At 46.2% G+C, this 26508-nt stretch overlaps 1 protein-coding gene across 2 annotated transcripts in view; it reads right to left on the minus strand.

Annotated features, from left to right (window-relative positions):
• Positions 1-11217: 11217 nt before the first annotated feature.
• FHIP2A (FHF complex subunit HOOK interacting protein 2A) overlaps positions 11218-26508 on the minus strand; it is a 59786-nt gene continuing 44495 nt past the window's right edge. For both annotated transcript variants that reach the window (XM_075935415.2, XM_075935414.2), the window contains exons 15-17: positions 20967-21107; positions 16823-16926; positions 11218-15961 (exon numbers count right to left, since the gene is read on the minus strand). In XM_075935415.2, coding sequence (XP_075791530.2) covers positions 15856-15961; positions 16823-16926; positions 20967-21107 — 351 coding nt within the window. In that variant the 3' untranslated portion in view covers positions 11218-15855. The remainder of the gene's footprint in view (positions 15962-16822; positions 16927-20966; positions 21108-26508) is intronic.

Below are 26508 nucleotides of genomic sequence, written 5' to 3' on the forward strand. Positions count from 1 at the left end.
CCGACGGCCCGGGTGAGGCTACATGACGGGAGCCAGGGCGGGGAGTTACGAGTAGCAGTGGCTCACCGACTACCCTACCCCGTGTTACTAGGCCGGGATTGGCCCGGGCTGCGGCAGCTGCTAGGGGAACGGGGCCCTACCGGCGTAAGGGACACGCGGGAGGCGTGGGCTACCCAGGAGGAGGAGGAGGAGACGGTGCCCCCACAAGGGCTAGATGGGGAAGAGGCACGGATGACCCTAGAGGTCGATACCTGCGACTTCTTAGCCTTGCAGCGGGAGGACCCGTCATTACAGCATGCCTGGGAAAACGCGTTAGAGCCCCGGGTGGAGGACGAGGGGCCCCAACAGCAAAGCGAACAGGGACCCCACTTCGAGATCCAAGGGGACCGGCTGTACCGGGTCCCAGGGACAGCAGGCGGGGAAACCCAGCTACTCGTCCCAAAAGCGTACCGGTGGCGGGTGATGGAGATGGCCCACGACAATCCCTGGGCCGGGCACTTGGGAATTGAGAAGACGCAACGACGGGTGATCCAACGGTTCTATTGGCCAGGGGTATACCAGGATGTCAAGAACTTTTGTAGATCATGCCCCCAGTGCCAACGGACAACGGAGGCCCGGGTCCCACGGGCGGCCCTCGTACCCATGCCACTAGTGTCCGAACCCTTCGAGAGGATAGGTTTGGACCTCGTGGGGCCCTTGGAGCGGACGCGGAGAGGGCACCAGTATATATTAGTGGTGGTTGATTACGCCACCCGCTACCCGGAGGCTGTTCCCCTACGCAAGACCAACGCGGCCACGATAGCCGATTAGCTAGTGAAAATGTTCGCCCGCGTCGGGCTCCCGAAAGAGATCCTGACGGACCAGGGGACGAACTTGGTATCGCGCTTAATGAAAGAGCTGTGCAGATGGCTGCAGATAAAGAAGATTCGCACCGCAGCCTACCACCCTCAGACGGACGGGCTGGTAGAACGTTTCAACAAAACCCTAAAAGCCATGTTGCGGAGGCTGGTCCAAGATGACCCACGAGACTGGGACAAGCTGCTGCCACCCCTGCTCTTCGCAATACGAGAGGTACCGCAGTCCTCGGTAGGGTTCTCTCCGTTCGAGCTATTGTACGGCCGACGCCCGCGCGGTATACTAGACCTGGTGCGGGAGGGTTGGGAAGAGCAGGCATCCACTGCACTGGGGGCGGTCCAATACGTAATCAAGTTGCGGGACCGCATGCGAACTATAGGCAGGTGGGCGCAAGAAAATCTGAAAAAAGCCCAAGAAACCCAGGCCCGCCACTATAACGCGGGGACGCGGCTGAGGGTCTTCAACCCGGGCGACCCAGTGTTGGTCCTATTGCCGGCAGGGGAGTCTAAATTATTGGCCAAGTGGCAGGGACCTTACCGGGTGACCAAGAGGATTGGGGAGGTGGACTATGAAGTCCAGGTAGGGGGAAAACACCGGCAGAGCCAAGTGTACCACGTCAATCTGTTAAAACGATGGGTACCCCGGGAGGAGCCCCCATCGGAAGCCCTTAGTACGGAGATCGAGTTCGGACCCTGGGGCGAGGAGGAGGTCACCTGGGCGGCCAGCCCCATGGGGAGGGAACTAAACCATACTCAACAGGCACAACTTCGGGCGGTACTACAGCAAGCGGCAGCCAGCCTGACGAGCCGGCCAGGGAGGACGACCCGGGCATACCACGAGATCACGACAGAACCAGGGAGTCGAGTGAGGGATCCGGTACGCCCCATCCCCCGGAAGTTGTGGGACACGGTCCAAAAAGAGCTGCAGGACATGTTGCGGTGGGGAGTGGTGGAAAAATCACGGAGCGAGTGGCGGAGCCCCATCGTACTGGTCCCGAAGAAGGACGGAACAGTACGGTTCTGCATCGACTTCCGTAAGTTAAACGCGGTATCAAAGTTCGATGCATACCCCATGCCCAGGGTGGATGAGCTACTGGAGCGCCTAGGGCGGGCGGAATACCTATCAACGATCGACCTTACGAAAGGGTACTGGCAAATACCCCTGGCGCCGGCGGACAGAGAGAAGACAGCGTTCGCCACCCCGTTCGGACTATTCCAGTTCGTCACCATGCCGTTCGGGTTACACGGCGCAGCAGCCACATTCCAGAGGCTGATGGACGAGATCCTAGAGGACCATCGCGACTACGCCACAGCATACATAGATGACATCGTCGTCTTCAGCAGGACGTGGGAGGAGCATCTACAGCAGCTGAGAGCCGTCCTGCGAACGCTCCAACGGGCCGGGCTTACAGCTAATCCCAGGAAGTGCCAATTCGGGAAGAGGGAGGTATCCTACCTCGGGTATACGGTGGGGAGGGGCCGGCTAAAACCACTACTAGACAAGGTATGCGCCATCAGGGATTACCCCCGACCCCACACCAAACGGCAAGTACGCCAGTTCCTGGGCCTTGCGGGGTACTATAGACGGTTTATAAAACATTTTGCCTCCCTGGCGGCCCCGTTAACAGACCTGACAAAGAAAGAGAAACCCCAGAGGGTGGTGTGGACGCCCCAAGGGGTGCGGGCGTTTGAGGCGCTCCGGCAATGCCTGGTATCGGGGCCAGTACTACGGTCCCCCGATTTCGAGAAGCCGTTTCTTTTGCAGACTGACGCCTCCGAGGTAGGGCTCGGGGCAGTCCTCGCACAGGAGGAGGAGGGTGCAGAGTACCCCGTAGCCTACCTAAGCCGGAAGCTGTTCCCTAGGGAGAGGAACTATGCCGTGATAGAGAAGGAAGCGCTGGCCATCAAATGGGCCATAGACTCCTTACGCTACTTTCTTACAGGCAACACCTTCACGCTGGTGACGGACCATGCGCCACTGAGATGGATGCAGTCCATGAAGGATAACAACGCACGGATAATGCGATGGTACCTGAGCTTGCAACCTTTCCGTTTTGACATTAAACACAGACCTGGTAAAGATAACGTGAACGCGGACTGTCTTTCGCGGCTGCCGGGTGACGAGCAACCGGAGGGCGGACAGACCGTAGGAAGGGGGGAGATGTGTGACGGGGCAGAACCGCCCCGCCACTCGCAAGCGGCAGCGGGGGCCGCGGGAGAGAGGGACGCAGACGCCCCAGTCCCGGAGGACGCAGGGAACGGGGACGGGGAGGCCGCGGCGCGTCATCACGGCGCGCCCGGGAGCGTGGCGGGTGACGTCACGAGCACGACGACGGAGGGGGGAGGGGGGAACCCGGAAGGGGAGAGGAGCAGAAAGGGGCCGGGACCAGAGCGGCAAGGGGGGAAGCCAGGAGGAGGAAAGGCGAGCCACGGACAGAGGAGCCCGAGCGGAGCGGTCCCGGACTGGGAGACAGGAAGCGGAGCAACCCGGTAAGCGGGGCAGCGGCCGGCGGAGTGGAGCAGGACCCAGGGCGGGTCGTGTATCCCGGGAGCAGGTGCGTTTGGGGTGCTACCCCCCTGCTACCACCGAGAGGCACGCTCTCGGTGTCAGGGCCCTGGGTCGGGGTCCGGAGTGAGGGAGGGCCCGGACCCCCCACTCCGCCAAGGAGGTGTGCGAGCAAGCGGTGCATTGGGCACTACCTGACTGTAAACAGAACAGTGGGGGCGGCGGACTGGGGTCGCGCCCCGTGACACGCTCTCTTACTCAAATACTCTTAACGCAAAAATTCTTGCGGTAAAGAGTATTTGCGCAAAACCTTGCCAATATAGACGTAGCCACAAAGTTTTGACCTGACTAAAAATTCTCTCTCTTCTCAATTACTCAGAGTTCACTTCTGTGGCATCTGTGATGGCATAATGCTATTAGTTCAGTCAGCCAGTCACAGTGTATTCCAGGAAAAATGAGACTTCTGTTCCAAATGTAAAACCAGCAAGCTATGAAACATTAATGAAAAACAAAACAAAGCCCCAAACCTAGACAATTTATCAACCTGTTTTCAGACATCATATATAATAAATGAATAATTAAAATTAATGAAATGTAATGAAAATTTCAACTCTTTCAGGCCAATTTCCTTTTCACAGATTGTTTTAAGGTTATGGATGGTACTTTTCTGCCACTTCAAGTTTTTCCTCCTACAACATATCTGCAGTTGTTCCTTGTCAGAAAGTTAAAACACTACCAAAAGCTCAGAACTGAGTTGGAAACTCCCATTGGCTTTATAATGGCCAGAATTTCACCCCAAGAATCCACACCAGTATCATTCTATGGGAAGAACTTTAGGCCTGCAATTGAATCTGTGCAGGCATGGACCAGATTACAGCATCAGGCCCCTGTTAGGTATTTGTTGTCATAAATTCACAGTTTTGTTAAATTGAATTCGTAGCTGATTATGGTAATTCAACAGTAAAGGGAGAAAAGATGTTCTGGGGGATTTGAAGAGATGGATTTAACCATCAGGGTTGTCACCTGGCTGATTTTTAACTAGCCTGGATTTATTTTTTTTTACTGACTAGCCAGTGAAAAGATTTAACATGTTGGGTTTTTTGCACTTGCAACCAACATTCCTCACAAGCTGCGTGCATGCACAGACATCTTGTAACTACTGTGTGGCTTCTGCCAGCACTGGGCTTTTAGAAGCAGGACAGACCTAAGACTCGTCAGCCGAAAGGGGATCCTTTACGGGCTGAGGTAAGGGATTTTTTCCTGAATAGCAGAAGTGCCAACACTGTTAAAAAGGCAGAAGAATGGTAAGGATTGCAAGTAAGATGAGGGCCAGAACCATAAGCCCATGTATCACAGGCTGGGTGGGAGACCTGAGGCCTAGCCAACAATGGTCAAGCAGGCCTCTGCTCACAGAATTTGGCACCAACAGGGCTGATAGGTATGAGGCACAGGTGTAAAACACTAATTGGTATTGGGCACAGGTTGAAAGCACATTCCAGAAGAAGGGTAACACCACCTCATCTATAAGCTCCTTGGTACCCACACACTCCCCACAGGTAACAGGGCATACCGACCCAAGTGCAGGACAGGGTCTAAAATGACAGCAAGATGGATAGAGATGTTTTGATTGAACCACCTAGTGCAAGGTGATGGGTTGTATCTAAGTAATGTCCTGACACATCAGGAGCGACATGTAATTTGTACCTGTGTATACAGATGTGTCTTGGTCCTGCTTAGGGGCCAGTGAGACCCTTCACTGACTGAGCTGATCCATTGTCAGGGCGGGTTCATATGTATATTGGTTCGGTAGAGTCAACTGACAACTACTATTGTACTTTGACAATAAACCTGGCCTGGTGCCTTCAATCCTTATCTGATTTTGTGGTATTCGGGGGCTCTCTCAGAGTCTGCTGTGCTGACTGTGTGCACAAAGTCAACACAACCCACAGGAGCAGCAAACAGGAACACAGCCAAAATGGTTATCATCATTGAACAGATCAAGAGGCCTGTCGGGATTCCACACTGGTGACTTCTGACAATCACACAGGCTGTCTCAGAAAACAGGGAGATTAAAGTTAGAAAAGTCTGTCATACTTTAGTGAGACCTGTAGTGAGATAAAGGGGATAGCAATGGGTTTTCTCAAGAAAAGCATAATGAAGTTTCAGGAACTGGGTTATTTGCTTCTCTCCTGTATTTCACTGCAGCATGAAGGACATGCTGGCAAGGTTAATCAGGCAATAACCTACCCTGCTCGCTATGGAAGCTGCAACTTTTGGAATGAGGTTATTACTCACATGGCTTACACCTACTGGACTGCTTTACTCAGATTACAGGGAACTATTTGGTTTACAAGAGGTTGTTCAAGCAGATGAATCCAGACCCCTGCTTTCTGGCAGAACCAATTTAAGCTATTCAGGAACCCATAATTAGCTCGGAATCTTGAGATATACGACTAGTTTAGTTCATTTCCCCGCCAAGGCAGGCTGGATTTGTGTTGTACATTTAATAGAGCTTTGTCCAGTCTCATTTTAAAATGTGTCAAGTGATGGGATTTCTACCACTCTACTTGGGAAGATTGCTCCATGGGCTAACAGTCCTCACTGTCAGGAAGTTTTCACTGATATTGAGTCTCGATTTTCATTAATGCCATCCTATTACTTGTTAAACACCTTTAAATTATGCTCGACAATTCTATTCTTGATGTTTAACCCATCATGTATTTGAAGATTTATGTTCACCATGCCTTACACTCATCATTTAGCCAGGCTAAATATATTTAATCCAATCAGTCCAGCCTCCCAACTTTTATTTGTTGCTCTTCTCAGCCCTGTTCTATCTTGGTATGGACATTTATGAATGATCATGTGTAAGACCTGAATTTTGTGCTGTTTCATCCTAGGTAAATGGGAGGTGAAATACTGTAGACTGTTGGCATCCTTACCCACTTGAAACATTCCCCCCAAAACACCCCATCTCTTCTCCAACCCCAGAGACATTCCTGATGTTGGCATTTAATTATTACTGTAATGCATTCCTAAGACAGAAGGGTACGTACAAATGTAAGCCTGAACTCCAAAAGTGGGCTGATCTGGGACTCTCTCAAGGACCCTCTTCCCTTGCTTCTAACTCTTCTATTCCTCAGAGCTGTTTGATGGTAACGAGATCCATCTCATCTGGCTACGATGGTGAGTCAGCAGGCTAGCTCTGTATTTTTCTACTGGGTCCTACAACCACTGTTACACAGTACGTTAGCAGGGGGCCAAAACTTTGTTGTTTTCCAGGAGTTTTAATATTTTATACTTTTCAAATATATTACACCAAGGGAAAAACATATTTAATTATGATGCCATAAAGCAGAATAGCAGAAGCAGTAAGATATGTCCATATATTTTCAGAGATAGGAGAAATGTCATAATCATTATTCTATAGTAATATCATATTCCACAAAAATCATCCTGCCAAGGGCATTGGGAATGGGTCCTGCCATATGGCTAGATGCCAAGTTGTAAGATTTCAGTTAGCTGCACCTTTGTATGACAGATCTCTGACTCCAAAGACAGCCAGCCATCTGCCCAAACTTGTAAAGTTCAGCTTCTCATACTTTCCTTCCTTTTGAGACTCCGCAGACATTTTGGACACCGGAAGATTCTAATCCTTCATAAGCTTCACTTGATTTCCAAATTGCACTTCCGCTCTCCTCTTCATCCTTCAAACAAAAAAGCTTCAGCAGAAAAAAGATGCATCAGCAGCATATGGTTCTAGGCTCAAAGGTCTCATGCAAATTTTGTCACACCCAATGCTCTGAACATCAATCTACCTTAACCCACTTGCCTCACATTTCAAACCAGCAAAACTCCTTGAGACTTTGACACCACTAGCACTGGACGTGTTAAAAGGTTAACAGATCTCACAGGTCCTGCATTAACTGTATCCTGGATGACTTTTACTTGAATTCCATGAGGCAGGTTAATGTCATTATACTAGAGGCCATACTTGGGTGGGGTACTGTGATTAAAAAAAAAAGTGTATGCAAAGCCTCAAGGTCTTGAAGCACAAGACTAGTTTGTAGCTCATACAAGCTATGAAGCCTCTATACATCAGTTTGACAATGAAATGCAGGATTGCAATGCAATGTTTTGAGGATGTCAAAGCAACAGCAAAGAATAAATGTTTCAGTAGTGTTTTGAAGGAATTTCCTCATTGCTAGAAAAAACAACCATGCCTAAATGGTAACATCTTTCAATGCTTCATGCAGATATAGCAATTAAATGACTTAGGGGAAATGACAAACCTTTGGCACCTAGATAAAAAAGCCTAAGACTTCACAAATCCATAAACGGCTCTATCAAGATAGCTCTATGGCAGGCAATGCAAGCGTAGCCATCTTACAGTTAACAGGGTGAGCATTTACTTTTGCACTAACATACTTACAGGAGTTCCTATTCATGGGACAAGATCCCATAATGCTAAATCAGCGTGGGCGGGGACAATATGTGGCCTGTAAGCCAGACGTGGTTCACTAGGGTTAGCCTGTGAAGCAATGGCTAGTGTTAGCCATTGGCCAGGAATGGCAAACCGCAGCCAACTGGAGCTGCAAGCAGCCATACCTCGGAGGCACAGGTAAATTAAGCTAATGCTGGTGAACTGTGTCCAGCTGATGGGCCACTTATTGTCCACCTCTGTGTTAGATCCTGAACAAACACAGAACAAAGCCATTTCTATCGAAGAACAAAATAAAGAAGCAAGAAACAAAATAACCCCAACCCAAGAAACAAAAGATTTTTAATAAGCTCATGAAAACTGCAAGGCATCCAAAAGTGAAGGAGTTTTCAAGGAAAAAGAGCTGTCAAAGAAAATAAAGCAAAGTAAGGGACTCCTCCAAAGACAGAAAGCCACATACATTAGTGTGGAGATCTGTACCACAAACGGAGGTTGTGATTCTGTAAGATCTGAGGAGCCAAACGTGGCCAGACTAGGCTCACAGCACAGTATTCAAGGCTAGAAGGGATCATCACGTTATCTAGCCTGTGTATCACAGTCAATAAACTCCACTCATTATCCCTGCATCGAAACAGCAAACTGCATTATATTAAAGTACTTACAACCATCAGGAAATCAAATTCTTGTGTGGCACAGGCCGAGAAGAGAGGGGACTGAGACAGACCAATGTTGGGAGGATGCTGCAGTGGCAGGGAATGTATTTGGCAAAAAATGCCCAGATGATCCTAGCAAGTGCCACAAGCCCCATACTATAGAAGAACCCAAAGCCTCGCCAATATGGCTTAGAGAAAAATTCATTCTTGACCCCCCAAAATGGCAATTATTTTTAAACCAAGTATCTGAGCAAACCCCACCAGTCAGGTATCTGGGGGTATGTCTACACTACAAAGTTAATTCGAACTAACGGATGTTAGTTCGAATTAGTTAGTTCGAATTAACTTTGATAGGTGCTACACTAGCGCTCCGCTAGTTCGAACTTAATTCGAACTAGCGGAACGCTTAGTTCGAACTAGGTAAACCTTATTGTATGAGGACTAAGCCTAGTTCGAACTTACTAGTTCGAATTAAGGGCTGTGTAGCCCCTTAATTCGAACTAGTGGGAGGCTAGCCCTCCCCAGCTCTCCCTGGTGGCCACTCTGGCCAACACCAGGGAAACTCTATTGCCCCCCTCCCGGCCCCGGACCCCTTAAAGGGGCACGGGCTGGCTACGGTGCCCATGCCAGGTGCAAGCCTGCCAGCACCCAGCCAGCAGACTCTGCACCTGGCATGGCTCGAGCCAGCCACCCGATGCCCCCCAGCCCTCCCCCTCTTCCCGGGACCAGGCTGGTGGCTCCCGGGAGCTTGCCCAGGACCGCAAGAGGCGGGCACCCGCCTGGTCCAGTGCAGACATCGTGGACCTCGTCCATGACCTCCGCACTAGGCACAGGAAAGCGGCTGTCTAGGGCAGGAGAGCTGCCAGCCTGGCCACCCAGGAGCAGGTTGGCATGAAAATCAAGGTGATCCACTGAGACCCCCGACCCTGAGCCCTGAGCTTACAATGGCCGTCCTGGGTCAGACCAAAGGTCCATCTAGCCCAGTAGCCTGTCTGCCGACAGCGGCCAACCCTAGGGACCCTGGAGGGGCTGGACCGAAGACAGTGACCAAGCCATTTGTCTTGTGCCATCCCTCTCCAGCCTTCCACAAACTTCGGGCAGGGACACTACTCCTACCCACTGACATACCACTCCATGGACCCAACCTCCATGACTTGATCTAACTTCTCTTTAAACTCTGTTCTAGTTCTAGCCTTCACAGCCTCCTGCAGCAAGGAGTTCCACAGGTTGACTATTTGCTTTGTGAAGAAGAACTTTCTGTTATTAGTTTGAAGCCTGCTACCCATTCCTTTCCTTTGGAGTCCTCTAGTCCTTCTATTATGGGAACTAATGAAGAACTTTTCTGTATGCACCCTCTCCACCCCACTCGTGCTTTTATAGACCTCTATCATATCCCCCCTCCATCTCCTCTTTTCTAAGCTGAAAAGTCCCAGTCTCTTTAGCCTCTCTTCATATGGGACCTGTTCCAAGCCCCTCATCATTGTAGTTGCCCTCCCCTCTCCCACCCTCTCTCTTCCCCTCTCCCACCTCCTTTTCCCAGTCTCCCCCAGTTTTGTTCAATAAAGAGAGATTCTATTTTTGAACACAATTGTCCTTTATTTTGTACATCAGGAAGGGGGGCTAGGGATGGGTAAGTGGAAGGAGGTGAGGGAGGAATGGGGTACGAGCCCCCGATGGGGAGGACTGGGCTGGCTCTGCGGGCTTCTGGGGGTGGAACATCTCCTGCAGCCCCCCAATTGCCCCCTTCCCCAGATGGCAGCCTCCGGCAAGTGCAGCCGGTCTGATAGCCGAGTGCTGTGATGTGCCCAGTGTGGGTACTCCGGGCAATCCAAGCCAGGACTGCTTTGCAAGCGGGGCACCCCTGAGAACTGTCTGTCCGGGGTGGGGATCGGCTCCCTTTAAGCACAGCCCTCGGCTAGCCTGAGACAGCAGCTCCACGCTCTAAGTCCTCATCTGATGCCCTGCCGGCACTGCTTCAGGCCATCCTTAAGCCCGGTTCAGGGTCCACTCTGTGTGGAAATGCTAGTTCGAATTAGCAAAACGCTAATTCGAACTAGTTTTTTAGTCTGGATGCGTTAGTTTGAATTAGCTTAGTTCGAATTAACTAATTCGAACTAAGTTAGTTCGAATTAGCGCTGTACTGTAGACGTACCCTGGGAAAGATTACTATTCTCTGTACCACTCCAGAACACAGGCTCACCCCCATTTTGGGGTCCCTTCTCCAGTCAAGATCGTCACTGACACTTCAGAGCACACCCCAGCATATATCAGGGGGAAGCCAGAACCTTAAGATTCAGGAAGCAATGGCAGCGTCTAGGTAGCTGACATTTGTGTTTCAGAATCAATACGTCTCAATCACTATTAAACATGTATTGTGAGAGAGAGCACTCTACTCTTCGGGTGGCATGAGACCAGGGTTGTGACCACTTGATCCTAAGGGACTTTTTTTCCCTAAGAGCAGAGGGCACTAGCCTGAGTTCTGAGTGATTACATTCTGTCTTCTTCTTTTGTTGCCAGTTTGAGTGGGAGTGAGCCTACAGCTTCATTTTGTATCCAAAAGTGTAGCGAACCCTTGCTGTACTCTTTTAAACATAAATCCCACCATTTATGGCTGTTGTGATTACTATATAAAGTTTCCTGCATGTGTGAAAATCCCTCAGGATGAAAGCAAGATCATCTTCACTTCAATGATTTTGAACCATTTTCTTCCTCTCAACACACACACAAAATTTACTTGGAATACTGACAAAAAATATAAGTCACTTCATTTAAATTAATTTATTTTTAGAATATCCCTTTTAATCCTGCATGCATTTTTAGCACAAAAATGTAATTTTATCACAACCTCCTTTGTAAAAGTTAGTACTTTATGTACAATAATGTGGTTGTTTTAACAGTTCCTTTGTTGCATATCCCGTGTTTGCTAAACCTTGGCACCACTGTTCAGTGACCTATATAAAGTTCAATTTAAAAAGTTTACAGAATATCCTGTTTAATGTAAACAAGGCAGGAGGCAAAACAAAAAGTGTAATATAGAGAGTAATTACTTTACAGGGCACAGAAAATATTATTAGTGATCATGATTGGAAAGCCCTGTATGATATGCATTTTATAGTTTTGGATTATCACACAACCCAGAGTACAACTGCCATGTAATCTGTAGGTTTCACATAGTACTTCATAACTGCATGGTAACTGTATATTTATACAGCAAATGCATGATAAAATTTTTTTTACCATGCATTTACAAAAAGCAATTCTATGATTACTCTTGCCCTGTAAAATCAGGTGTAACAATTGTTACACTTGCAATAGTGTAAGCAAGCTCAGGATTTCAGTCCTTACACATATATTTAAGTCATGTACTTTCAGACTGAAGCCGTGAATCAAATCACAGCTCCTATATTGCACAGATGAATACATTATACGAACATTACACAGACAAGAGTTGAATACTAGGAAGATTACAATCATAATGGAAACAGACTAAGGACAAACTTCTGTTCTGACAGAAGTTGCTTATTACAAAAGTTTCTACATCAGGTCCTAATCAAAACATACAATGAATGGCAGAAAAATAAAAATGTGCCCTTATTTACAAAAATGTGCATCAGGGTTAAAATGTAGTTTGAATTTGCTTATTTCACCAAAACTACCCAGTATTTTCCCCTCAAATATTTGAAAATAATACTATTGCCATGATCTTCAAAGGTGATAAACACCAGCGATTCAGAATATGAGGGGAAGAATTTGTAGAATATCAGAACTTCTGAATATCAGACCATGGTTCTTAGGTGTCCACTTGTGGGCAATAAATAACCACACACACTCACACGCAATGGGTAACTCAATGACATGCATAGATTCCATGACTAAAAACATAAAAGTTGAACTAATTTTTACTTTTAAAAATAAAAGTGCATAAAAAACAAGAAATAAAATTAAACGATTTCCACCTCTTAAGGAAGAATCGATTGTTTTTACAAAAAGAAAAGTTGTTGTCACAATTTATGATAATTATTGTAAGCAGCACCCATGAAACGTGGAAGGTCTCAAGCTTTCCTTAGCACTGCTTCACTTGCTATTAAAATGGAGCAACTTTTTGTAATTTGTGGCCTGAGTAATATTTGTTTTGCAAAATAATATCACCCCAGCTACTAAACACATTGAAGACTAAATTCTGGATAACTACATCATGAATTTAAGACTATTTGGAGTATATCTTATTATTCAACTGCAAGCATTAAAACAATCCGGCTTGCAGCTAGGGAGATTAGGGATGTTAGATTTTGATTAATCAGCTAATCGAGTACTCAATGGAATTTCCATCCACTACTACATTAGTCAATACGGGGGTAGGGGGTGCTTGCTATCCCCACTGCGCTTCTGTCAGGTGGCTCTTACTACATTTATAGGAGAGAGGCGCAGCAGTCAGGACCCAGTGTGAGCAGGAATGGCTTCAGTCCCTGCTCACACCGGGTTCCCAGCTGTGCCTCTGTTTCCCCTGTCCTGCTCCTTCCCCCTCCCTCGGCCACAGCTTTTAAGCTGACTCCCTCCAGCACTAGCTCCTGCTCCCCCTGCCTTGCTGCCTCTGATATAGAGGCATCAAGGTGGGAGTTGGGGCAAACGCGAGTAGTTGACTTGACTACTCTTTTACATCCCTAAGGGAGATTGTTTTGTATTTTAAAACTACAGACTCTGCAGTTATCCATGCATAAACTGACAGATGCAATCTCTTACTGTGTAATTAGCTCAGATCGCAGCAACTGGTAAAAAAAATTAAATAATGCTCATGTCTCCTTCTGAGATCCTGCATCTCACATGGATTTATAATGATCATATTATCTGCAATACTTGAATGTGGATTTTGTTTTTTCACTCCCATTTTTCATAGCATTACGTTCTCTATAGTTTACATTGCAAGTGGGACTTTAGGAGTATTCTAAAAATCAGAATTTATTTTTTTAATAAATAATGAAAATAGGATTAAATTTTCCAAGAAGGGTAATTAAACTCAACTTAAAACAACAAAGGCCTGATTCATCAAAGAACTTAAGAACATGCATAATTCTACTGCTGTTTGGTATAACACTTAAAAACAAGCTTAACTTCAACTGTTTTCCTAACTCATATTCACTTTAAGAGGGTCCTAGGTAGATGCTTAACTTTCAGCTCATGAATAAGTGCTTTGCAGAATTGGAGCCAAATTATCCAAAAGTATGCATTAAACAGAAATGTACACACAAACATTTTTATACTGTATGCACAGGCAAATATATTATATCAATGAAGCATCTTAAAATGGATCAACTGTAGTACACATTGCTCTGTAAAAAAAAAAAAAAAATCACTTGCTAATTTCCAAATATCCATGTAAAGAACACAAAAGAAGGGAAAATACCCTTTAACTTTATTTTACTAAGCTATTTTAGTTTGAAAACATTATTGGACCATGTTCAGCAAAGCTGGTGCATATGCCTGCTAAGTCCAAGGTTCCCACTGCTACCCGTTCTTGAGAACATCTTTCATTCCAGCTGAAGTTGATGGGAAGATGCGTAGGCAGCTACTGAGTCATCTTACTCCCTGGCCAGAACCACTTTGGGGCAATACTCCTTTTTTGGAGTGGTACTCCACATTTCTGTCTGCAGGACACTCCACTGGAGTTTATGCCGTGACTAAGTGATGCATTTTTTAACTGTGAAAGTGTTCAATTTTGTTTCACAAGCCACTTGAAGACTTCTGATAAAAAAAGAGACATCAAAATTATGGAAGGCCAGATTCTGATCCCAGTTTCACCCATGGAGATCAGGAGGAATGCTACTGACTGATTAAATCAGTCCTAATTTAATCTGAAATGAGATCAGAAACGGGCACTTACTGTCCAACAGGATATTGAAAACATACAAAGAAACGCCATGTGAACATTAAGGGTTCAATCCTGCTTCGTCTGTCCTTGCTACCATGTCAATATGAAGGTATTCTCCTGTGAAAACAGGAGGGATGATCTCTCTCCAGAGATCACTAAGAGTGATGTGAAGGTTAAGGAGCACATCCAACCCTTTCAGGTTACTAATGCATATTCTGCTGTCTGCAGCAAGTGTTAACTGTAATCATCCAGGAGGAATATTAGCGAAGTATGCTTGAGTGCATGTCTCTCGGCCTGCAATGGAAATTCCTGCTCTGGCTGATGGAATTCATGTTGCAAAGAATGCACCGGGAAACATCTTTGCATCCCAGGGTTGTGAAAACCAGAATTTTGGTCCCAGGTATTGTATTATCCTTTGTACTGCTGCCCAAAACAGTTTCAGTCACTCTTTTTGTCTGGACACTATGGTTATGTTTAAACAAGCAATAAAACATTTTTTTAAAATAACGGAACATTTACACTGCCAATTTTCAAGGCACAAAATATCCTTAAGCCAATGTTAAATAGCATTTTAAAAAAATACTGTTTTAGCAACTACTATTAATGACCTGTATAACTAGCATCCTTGTAAAGATGACATGGATCAAACTGGAGCTCACATACAAAAATCTAAGGCAAATCTAGTTACACAGATGAACTCAGGAGAAATCATTTGGAAAGACAAAGAGCACCACACATGAAACATGCATACTGAGGATATGATCATTGTTTACATACAGGCCCTGATTCGCCAATGTATGGCAATATAATTTCAGTAATATAAGGAATTACAACAGGGTAAAACTGGGATAACACAGTTGTGAATCAGAATTCACCAGCCCAAAATTCACTACAATGTAAGAAGATTCACAAATGTAGAATTCATTCCACCGGGAGCATATACTGCATATGAATTAACAGGTCTTTTCATCCACTTTCCAGTGTTTTAGATGGTATCACTTGTATCTCTACACATGCTGCTTTACTGTTTTCCTTTCATGTTTTCAACTGAAGAGAAAAGACTTGTGACATGAAAACATTACAGAAATAGTTTGCTATTTCAAAAAGCAATAACAATCCCAAAAGACAATTTAAGTACATGAGCCCCAGAGCATATCAAAACCCCTTACCATCTAAAATGTTGTTAAAAGAATGGCCTGGTAACCAAAGTTATGAAGTTTATGGCTCCTCAGACATTTTTTTCAGCTCTTCCAACACTGACTGGAAACGTTATGTTGTGTCTGCCCTGAAGTCCCTTTGATTGCATCCTGGGTTCAATGTCCATTTGATTACAACGCCATCAGAGTGCAGCCAAGGCCAAGAAATCATGAAGTGACCAAGAACTCACCCTCCAATGCCATCCATAACAACTGTCAAATGATATCGACCCTTTGTTAGGAGGCTCTCTCTCTTTCTTCTCGTCTGGGTGGAGACAACTCTTTTTTTATTTACCAAAATGCACTTGATTTTGTAGCTCAGTCACATCAAGAAACTGCTTAGGGTGTAACTGAGGCATGGTATTTCACAAATGCAATTGCTGCCAGCTCTTTACAGAACTCTTCCAGTACAATCACTCCTTCTAGTAATGTCATGTGGTCAATACTGGGAAAGGAAAAAACAACAGGGACTAAGAAGAAGTCGCGCATGCAAACAGTTTGTGTAGAGATATGATGGGGAGTGCATACCCCATACTGGGGGGGGGGGGGGGGGGCAGCTAAGACTCTGTGGGCAGAGGAAGTCCTGCCCCTTTACCCAGACTGGCATGCTCGAACAGTATAAAAGGCCGCGGAGCAGCTCAGTACGGGCTGACCAGCGAATGAGAAGGACCTTCTGTCAGACCTCCTGAACTGCTGCAGCCAGCCACTCTAGTGGCAAGAACCAGAGACCCGGGAGACAGCCACAATGCAAACCCCGTGGAATCCCAGGGAGAAGCAGCTGCTGGATATCTGGAAGACCCAGCTACCACGTGGGACATTGATCCAAACAAAGAGGTAGGTATCCTTGGCATGTTTCCGCCAGATACCCTGCCGAGGGAGTGGCAGACCATGCTGCTACTCAAAAGGCCCTGGGTTGGGACCTGGTGGAGCAAGGTGGGCCCGGGTCCCCCTACCGGGACACTAGCCCCAACTGCATTGACTCTGGCCAGTAGGCCATCCTGCCCTGGATTGAGGGCTACCATTTATTGACTCTAACCAATAAGACATACTACCCTATGTCTACTACCTTGAACTGGGGGCTATAGAGTGCCTCTCTCTCCCCCCCCCCCCCTTGGGCCATGCTGCCCGGCAAGCTGGGCCGCTTATGGACCCCGGGTTGCCTGGAGACTGGTGAAGTGTTACAGATTATAGTGACAGCCAAACCCCTTTTGGCCGAGGAGGCGGCATCCGCACCCCAAAATTAGGTCACCCTAGTGACAGGGAGAGCATATGCTGCCATGGGAGGGTTTGCAATCGATTTACTTACATGGGCCCTTCAGGCTCCAATCCAAGCAGACGCTTTCTGACCAGCAGAAGTTTGGGAGTAAAATCTGGGATGCGCTGGATTCTCACCATAAGATCTCCAACAACCTGAAATCACACAGAGGCAAAGTAGTACTATATGAAGTGATAGCCAAATAAAGAGACAGCCAATGAGAGTTCAAACAACAATCAACTTTTAAGGTGGTTAATTCATCTTCACAATTGCCCAACAGACAAGGGATGTTCAGAATCTTTCTGCTACTGAATCCTCAGCTTTCTAGTGTGCAAGCAACCTACAGCAGCATTCCCTCTGCTAATTACTGCAGAGACCCTGTGATTTTAGAGTGCAGTGGCAACAGAGTGGCTTGCCTTTGGGCTGGAGAGCCTAGGGCCAAGCCAGCCCTGATTACAAGATGGGCCTCAGCTAGGAGGAATCAGATGATTCCCACAGAAAGGGCAGCAGGAAGCTGCAGGGGAATTTGTAGTTGAGACTGCCAGAGGCAGGAAGCTTGGTTAGTGACCCCAAAAACTCAGGAAAGAAGAGACTGTGTGGGGAGAGAAATGGTGGAAGAAGCAACTTCTCCAAGGAGCAAATGTGGCTCCTTTCAAGCCCCCCATATTCCTCATGAAGCCTGAGAGAGTGAAGAGAGCTAAAAACAAGAGCAGAGCTAGAAGGGTGTTGCGGAAAGAGAGAGGGTCTCCTGAAGTGATCCCTGAGGAAGGGACAGTCTTTCAGGGAGGAGGGGCTATGCTCAGTTTAAGGACGTGTGGAGATTTCTTGTGTGTTTCTTTTGGCAATTTTGTGAACTTAATTAAAAACCTAGACCCCAAGAAGGGCTGTGACTTTGTTTAGGGAGCCCTGAATAAGGGGAAAGAGGGGCAGTCATCTTCACATAACGTGTTTCAGAGAGGTAGCTGTGTTAGTCTGTTTTAGCAACATCCTCTCCGATTTATTTAGCAATGATACCACACTCCCACCTCTATATCCCTTCCTTTTTTCTTTTCTTCTTCTCTTCTCTTCAGCATCTGAGGAAGTGAGTTGTGTCTCATGAAACCTTATGCCCGAATAAATTTGTTAGTCTTTAAAGTACCACCGGACTCCTCCTTGTTTTCCTATAACATGATGCCCCTGTTGCACAGGAGAAACTAAACTTGGGGAACTCTGGATCTAAAAACATGTCCCTCTGCTAGAAGACTCGGTTCTGTCAGCTCAAAGGTTGTACAGACCATAAACCAACGTGTAACCTAGTCACTAGACCAGTGGTCTCCAAACTCTTTATGCCTAAGACTATGATCTGAATTTAAAGGCAACCCAGGATCTACCCTGCCCTTTCCCTGTGGCCCCGCCCCTTCCCCTGCTCATTCTCCCTCACTTTCGTCTGGCTGGAGCACCACTGGGGTGCAGGAGGGATGAGGGCACTGGGAGTTAGTTGGGTACGAGGGAAGCTGCAGGCTAGAGCAGAGTGTTGGGGCGCAGGAGTGACGGGTGCAAACTCCGTGAGGGAGTTGGGGTGAAGCAGGGACTCCTGGTTGGGAAAACTCCCTTCCAGAACTTGCACTACTTCCTCATGCACCTCCACACTCTGGATGCAGGAGCGGGCTCCAGGCTGGGGCACAGCATTGGACGGATAAGGGGCGTGCGTTCTGGGAGGGAGTTTGCGTGCAGGTTCAGGGCTGGCACAGGGGTTAAGGGCAGAGGCTGAGGCCAGGAGGCACTTACCATAGGGAGCTCCTAGTTGGCAGAACAGTATGGCTCAGAGAAACTGTCTCTGCCTGCCTGGCTCGTGCTGCACCTAGAAATGGCTGCACTCTGTAAGCAGCCCCAGGGGGAGTTTTCCATGTGCTGCTCTGCTGCCTGTGCCCACAAGGTCCAGGGAGCTGCTTGGACAGTGCCGAGGGCAGTGGCAGAAGAAGCTGCCTCATTCTCTCCCCCCTGCCTCGAGCTGCAGAGCCATGTCTGCACTCAGCCAGCCAGCTGCTTCTGGAAGCAGCATTAGGGATGTGAATATGTATCACTAAGCTAGGGGGAGAGGTAGATACGCTGGAGGGCAGGTACAGAGTGACCTAGACATATTAGAGGATTGGGCCAAAAGAAACCTGATGAGGTTCAACAAGGACAAATGCAGAGTCCTGCACTTGGGATGGAAGAATCCCAAACATTGTTACAGGCTGGGGACCGACTGGCTAAGCAGCAGTTCTGCAGAAAGGGACCAGGGGATTACAGTGGATGAGAAACTGGATGTAAGTCAACAGTGTGCCCTGGTAGCCAAGAAGGCTAATGGCATATTAGGTTGCATTAAGAGGAGCATTGCCAGCAGATCCAGAGATGTCATTATTCCCCTTTATTCGGCATTGGTGAGGCCACATCTTGAGTATTGTGTCCAGTTCTGGGCCGCCCACTATAGAAAGGATGTGGACACATTGGAGAGGGTCCAGCGGAGGGCGATCAAAATGATCAGGGGCCTGGAGCACATGACCTCTGAGAAGGGTTTGTTTAGTCTGCAGAAGAGAAGAGTGAGGGGGGATTTGAAAGCAGCCTTCAACTTCCTGAAGGAAGGTTCCAAGGAGGATGGAGAGAGGCTGTTCTCAGTAGTGACAGATGGCAGAACGAGGAGAAATGGTCTCAAGTTACAGAGGGGGAGGTCTAGGTTGGATATTAGGAAAAACTATTTCCTTAGGCGGGTGTTGAAGCATGGGAATGGGTTACCTAGGGAGCTGGTGGAATCTCCATCCCTAGAGGTTTTTAAGTCTCAGCTTGACAAAGCCCTGGCTGGGGTGATTTAGTTGGGAATAGTCCTGCTCTGGGCAGGGAGCTGGACTTGATGACCTCCTGAGGTCTCTTCCAACTCTGATTCTATGATCCCAGTTAACCGATGATCCTGGGCCTGTCAGCTAACCCTCTCAGTTACACACAGATTCCGCCCCCCACCCTGCTCTCACTATATTAGAAGCAACAGAGGGGAGAGAGGCAGGAGCCTGAGTTCATGGGGAGCCAGCTTAAAAGCTGGCTCCTTGTGAGCACCACTCCCACCTCCTCCCCTCCTCTGTGTGTAAATGTGTAACCACTGAAAAATTCAGCAGCTTTAACCCATTGGCTTTAAGGACTGTAGAAAGAAGGATGGACACCATGTTGTGCAAACTCCAGTTCGAGCAGCTAACATTGGTGTTTGACCCATGGGAATCAAACAGATCAAGTAAAACAAGTCATAGGCTATAATCAAGTAAAAAAGCCCTTGGCTCTCAAGGCTTCTAATCTCCATCTACTTCCTTTGTGTTTCCAGGGGGCTCTAAATCTCTCAGAGGCAGCTTGGTGCTAGCTCCTCTGGCAGAAAGTCTTTGCTCCCTGAATGTCACAAGGTCTTCTTCCTTAGCTCCTTTTCATCCTGTTTCTCCTTATATGTGGGCTTGGAATCATTAGCTACATCCTTTGGGGGCCAGATCTCTTCATAACTGACATTTCTCAGAGGACCCCTGGTGGAACTGGTTTTGCTGTTTGCAGGCAGGAAGGGTTCTTAACACATTTGTCTGTATTTTGTGGGGGATTTGTGGAACTGATCGTATTAGAGGGAGTGAGGAGATCAGAGGGAGATATGAAGGAGCTGAGGTAAGTACAGCGATTTTTACAGTGGACACAGATCTGCAATAGAGTTACAGGTGGACAAGAGTAAAACAATCATGCTTGAAGGGGATAGGACAATATGAAGTAACATTCCATTCAAAAGCACCGCATGTTCAGGAGAATAATTTACTTATGCCTCAATAAAACCAGCTCTTTCACCCTCATATGTTCTAGTGCAGACATATGCCTGTACTTATGGCATTACAGGATACTGCCATGTCAACTGGGAATAAGGTCACAACATTGAAAGAAATCATTTTATAGCCACATCTTTGAAATTCTGCAAACATGGCAAATAAAACAATTTCAAAGATGCCCCTGGAGAGTAAACAGATTTACCGAGAAGTGCATTCTTCAATGTTCTTTGGTAGGAAAGTCCATAGTTTAGTGCTTTTTAAAGTATATCCCTTTTAAGAGGCAAATGCCATACTATAAAGCCGAAGTTACCTATCCTTTAGCATTCATTACAAAGCTATTAAGTTTATCACTACAGTTGCTACATATACATGTTGGTTAGTTGTTTACTCACCCTCACAATAACAGAGAAGAGCGATCGACAGCCTGAAGCCAGATTTACATAGGGATCCAAAAGGTATTCATGGATGTGTGGATGGGGAAACAGGGAGAGTTTGGACAACACGGACGTAACTTGTAAATTTACATCGTATGGCTGCAAACAGACAAGAGAACATTATTTGTTATTTTCATTCCAATGCTCTCCTCTTCTACCCCCTGCATAAACAGCTGCTTTCCTCTCAATCACAAGTACCGAGTCAGGCCAAAATCCTCCCATCCCTGCAACAACCTCTCAACATAGCTGAGGGGCATGCGCTGTGGATTTTCCCATTCTTGTATCAGATCCAGATGAGGCTAGCTACAGAAGGGTAATGAACTGAAAGCAGCTATGCTCCTGCTCAAGGGGTGGGCAATAAGCCTGGTTTCCCAGGGTTAGCAGAGGCCTACAGGAGCTAAAAGTGGACATAGCTGTGGATGTGCAGGTAAATAAAGCGCCAGGGTCCCCTCCCTGGGGCTAATCCTGGTGAACTGCATCTGGCACGCTGGCTGCTTACTGCCCACCCCTGTCCTAGCTGCAGTACATACATGCTCTGAAAATCTGATCATTGATAATTTCTTCCATTATGATAGTTTGAGCAATAGATTACATGGTAATGGGAGCAATATAAGGACCTATGATCGCTAATAAATAACTAAACTAAAAATTTCCTCCCAATAATACACAAATGATAAGTGTAAAAAAAAAATCTAAATAAAAAGAAATGTGACCAGGCAGCAATGGCTACTGCTCAGGCTCTTTGCTACTGAACGGAAAATCTGCATTTTCCAGTATTTGTGTGTATTTTCATTGCGTTTCATCATACTTGAAAATCTTTTTTCATGGCTTTCATATGCTATGGGGATTTTTATAGCTCTGTCAAGGCCTTTGCTGATATCTGTGTTTCTCATTGGGGACAAAGCTCATACCACCGGCTAAGATAGCATTTTGTTGCAGTGGGGAAAACCCCCAGAATGAATGGCTGCGGAGTTATTGCTTACTGTTGGTATTGTCTGCATATCAGGCCCTCAAAGGGATTGCGAAACCCACCAGAAAATCACTGATCAGAGCCAGGATGATAAGGAGTGAGAGTGTTTGCCAGCTGTCCCACAGTTACTGAAAATTCTCAGGAAAGTTAGAAGAAAACAAAAACCATGTGCTGAGGTAGCAATTACAAAGGCTGTTCACAGTAGCTGTTGGTTCTACTGTTAAAGGAGGTATTGTGATACTTAAGTGTGCAAATATACCCTAATTGTGCACTCAACTGTACAAAGTGAGCATGAAATGCCACAATAAGCTATAGTGACAAATACTGATGGGAAAAGGTGGAAAACCCAAGACAGATTGAATTAGACTAAACAAAAAGGCCTCCTGATATAACTCAAGGACTAGAGACATAAAAGAGGAGTCAAATACCCAATAAGCTTAGGCTTATCGGGTAGTTGAGTTAACTACTTGTATTCTCCCCCCCTCCCCGCTGCCTATATATCAAAGGGAGCAAGGTGGGGAAGCAGAAGCCGGGGCTGGGGAAGCTGGCTTGAAAGCCGGTTCCCCCCCAGCACCATCTCTGTGCTGGGTTCCTCACTGCGCCTCACTCCCTTATTGACTACTCGAGTCAATGGAAATTCCATCGACTACTCAATTAGCTGATAAATGGAAATGTAACATCCCGATCAAGGACTGTATGAAAATAACACCCGGCAAAACAAAAGAGAACAGAAATCAATGAACCAAAATTGTTGTCAGAAATTATGCCTATGTGAACAAAGAATAAAGGGATATTCTACTCATCACTCTTTTGCTGCTGTTCAAGAAAGGGACTCTGGGGATATATATTGGCTACTGGAGCAAGCTTTACCATCATGGCTGCCATCTCCACCATTTCCTGGGAGCACAGATCTTCATCCTAATCTTGACCAGACCCAGCCAGAAAGGGAACCAAATGACACCACCTGCATCAAGTCTATCCTAAATACTACTTGTGCCATTAGACTGTCACACCCTACCCTCCATGTTTTCTTTTCCTTCTCCACCTTATTTACTTTCCTATACTTCTCCCTTTTGCCTTCTGTCTAGTACAACCCTGGCTTGACCAGCCAAGACTGCATATTTTGTAACCATTTTGTAAGCCTGGGACCAGAAAGATGTAGCTAACATAAATACCCTACCAGCTTGCCACGTCTTCCGGTGGCTGATAAGATCGTGTCCTGGGCCTGTATTTATCCAGCAGTGAGACTACAAGCGAGAGTCAACAGAAAAGACAGAAAATGTGTTTTCTTTCTTCGCTGCATCATTAATAAAAGATTAAAAAGACTTTCATGGAACTTAGTGCCAAGCTCCTAAGCAGGTTGAGGTCTCTGTATGCCAAGCCTTGCTTAACACTGTTTCATGTTGGACAGTTTTAGGTCAGGTTAACACCTTTAGCTCTCTGGACCCATTCATTCCATTAACACTAATACAACTCTGTGAAAACCACAAAGAAGGAACCTAGAAATTTGAAGAGGGGAGTTCTGTCACAGCAAAATTAATGCTGGTATGTGGCTTTCATTTAATGCAAGACAGGACTGGTTAGTGATTAATTCAGAGGCTTTTCCTAGATTACAGTTTTAGGTGCCAACCTTGTGGAAGTATTAAGCACCCTCAATTTCTACTGAAGCCAATGGCAGGCATGGGCACTCAGTACCTTGCAGGACTGATCCCTAATACTTTGCGTTAATTTAAGTCTTTAGTAACAGATGTAGATTCTGTTTCAGAGTGTGTATGCATGCCTAAATATAGAATTTAAATATCTGGACACCATTCAGTGTTTGTGGATTTACATATTCTACTCTGGAAGTAGCTTTTTTTTTTTTTTTTTTTTTTTAAACACACACACACACACAGTTTGAAGTCTCATAATTCTCTCTCAAACTTCTTTAGCAATCAGCTGCACAGCTTGGACAACATCCTGTCATCCGTGTTTCCAGGAAGCATTCAAACTACTTGTTTTATTTTAAACAGAAGTCACAAGTCAGCTACCGTATCTCTGGCCCCCTTTCTAATTTAAGAGATAAATAACAAGTGTGCAATGGGAATTATTTTTGTACCTCAGCCTCCATCTATAAAATATTGATAATGAGACTTGCCCTACTTTGTATACAGCTTCAAGATCTACTGGTGAAAAGTGGTATAAAAGAGTTAGGGTTTAAGATTAATCATATTTGGGGGATTGCTGCACCGCATGGAGTGCTGTTGATTTCAGTGCAGGACCAGTGCCCAAAATCTTTGTAGTCTGAGCTCAAACTTGGATTAAATTAGGTAGAAAATTTCAGGATCCTTAGGTTTTGCCTTTGTGAGAACACAGTTCATGCCCCGTTCTTTAGGAATGCCTGTTAAAGAAACATCAAAGAAATAACATAAAATCTCTTTAGAATAAGATTGAAGTGCCGTTGACTTTCCCTCTACTTCTTACTAACTACGCTGACATAAAACAGGGACAGGAAAATGTGAAATACAAAACCATGTTTATGGCTTCTACTCTATTATCATCTGTCTGTACTAGGAAGAACACCCATAGGTAGCCAGGCCATCTAGTGACAGCACCAAGTATTGCAATGTGAATGGAAGGTTTAGAGATGGGACCAGGAAACCCCCATGACCAGTCCCTCATGGAGAAAGTATTTTGTGTTGCTTTCTAGTGACCTTTTTATCCCAAATCCTAACCAAATACAAAAGGCAGCACTGTCAAACACTGAAAGATGCTGTCCAGCCTTCCTTGGTAAGAAAGGTTTTCAGAGAAAAGGATGCTATCAACAGGCAGCTGTAAGAGGATTCCCTCAGCCCATAAAGTGAATCCATTTCCATGCAACCTGTATCTTCATTACAGTTTTTTTTGTTTCTGGTGCTTATTCCTCAGCTACCGATCATCTCCACACAAGAATCCCATTGTGAGAGAGGCGACATTCTAACTCAGCACAAAAACTTAATACAGTTGGATGATCTTTCTAAAATGATTGGCAGTGGAATACTTAATGCTGACATTTTAAATGTCATCATTATACTTCAGAGATAATACCCCACCGAAGTGTAAGAGCACAGTCAACACCTCTCTGTTTTTATAACATGTCATTCAAAGGGAGATTCAAATACCTTACAGATTAGTTGAAGTGAACATATGAATTTCCTTGTTCTCTCTCCAACCCTAGTCAGTGGGAATTATATTTGTATATCAGCCTGCCTCTGTAAAATGAAGATACTGGTACTTTGTCTTCTTATGTAAACAACTTTAGGAAATGCTGGGTAAGAGCTAGGTACTAGGATGGTTATAAGCTGGAGGTAGTGTTCTTGTGGGACAGGTACATCAAAGTGGGATTTACATGTCATTCTGAAGGCACCAATATTCGTGTTCTTATGTTCACCCACCCAGATTTTGCAAAGAAGCAAGTTCCACAGTGTGAGCCCAGCTACTGTCAAAGCTCAGTTTCTAGTGCCCGCACCTTTCTCTTGAGGTTGACAGTTCCACAGTAGCAGAAGAACGAAGTTGCTGTGGGAAGCCCTGTGTCATCTGAATCAATGAATCCCATGGACTCTGAAGAGAACTTGGAATGTGACCAGTATTCAATGAGCAGACAGTGAAGCACATGGGTGATGTGGTTTCAGCAGACTGGGCTGCTCAGAGACAGAGTGCTCTGTTTTGAACTAGCTGGAAGTCTTTTAAGGGCTATCATTTCTTCTCACAGAGCTACTATTTCTGTCTCCTCGTCAGCACACTCAGTAACACAGCTGCATTAGGTAACCGTCAAAGATTTATTCACAACCACAATAACTACAAATGTAATATTTTAAATAAAATGTTAAAAGCTGCAAGGACAAATGAGAGAACCAAATAATTGCATTAAAGATGTCAATGATTAACACGATTAACCGATAAGCCTAGGTGACTACACACATTCCCTACTCCCTTGCTGCCTCTGTATCCGAGGCAGTAAGGGACAGGGGAGGGGAGAGCCACTGCCTGAGCATCAGATCTGCCTCCCCCCGCTGCTGTCTCTGGAAGGGTATGTCTACACTGCCACCCTAGTTCGAACTAGGGTGGTAATGTAGGCAACCAGAGTTGCAAATGAAGCCCAGGATTTGAATTTCCCGGGCTTCATTTGTATAATGCCGGGTGCCGCCATTTTTAAATGTCCGCTAGTGGGAAGCCCTAGTCCGAACTACCTAGTCCGTGTCGCGTGTAGCCGCGCGGCACGGAGTCCGCACTAGCGGACATTTAAAAATGGCGGCGCCCGGCAATATGCAAATGAAGCCCAGGAAATTCAAATCCCGGGCTTCATTTGCAACTCCGGTTGCTTACATTACCACCCTAGTTCGAACTAGGGTGGTAGTGTAGACATACCCATAGAGAGGCAGCAGAGGATGAAAGGGGTGGACAGAAGCCACCTCCCCCCACCTCTGCTGCATCTATCAGAGGCAGCAACGCAGGAGGCAGGGCCAGGGAGGCTGCCACAGAGCAGCCTCTTTCTGCAAAGGGCCTGGGCTC

Source organism: Pelodiscus sinensis, chromosome 8 (assembly GCF_052426305.1).
Source record: "Pelodiscus sinensis isolate ZL-2025 chromosome 8, ASM5242630v1, whole genome shotgun sequence".
Taxonomy (NCBI): domain Eukaryota; kingdom Metazoa; phylum Chordata; order Testudines; family Trionychidae; genus Pelodiscus; species Pelodiscus sinensis.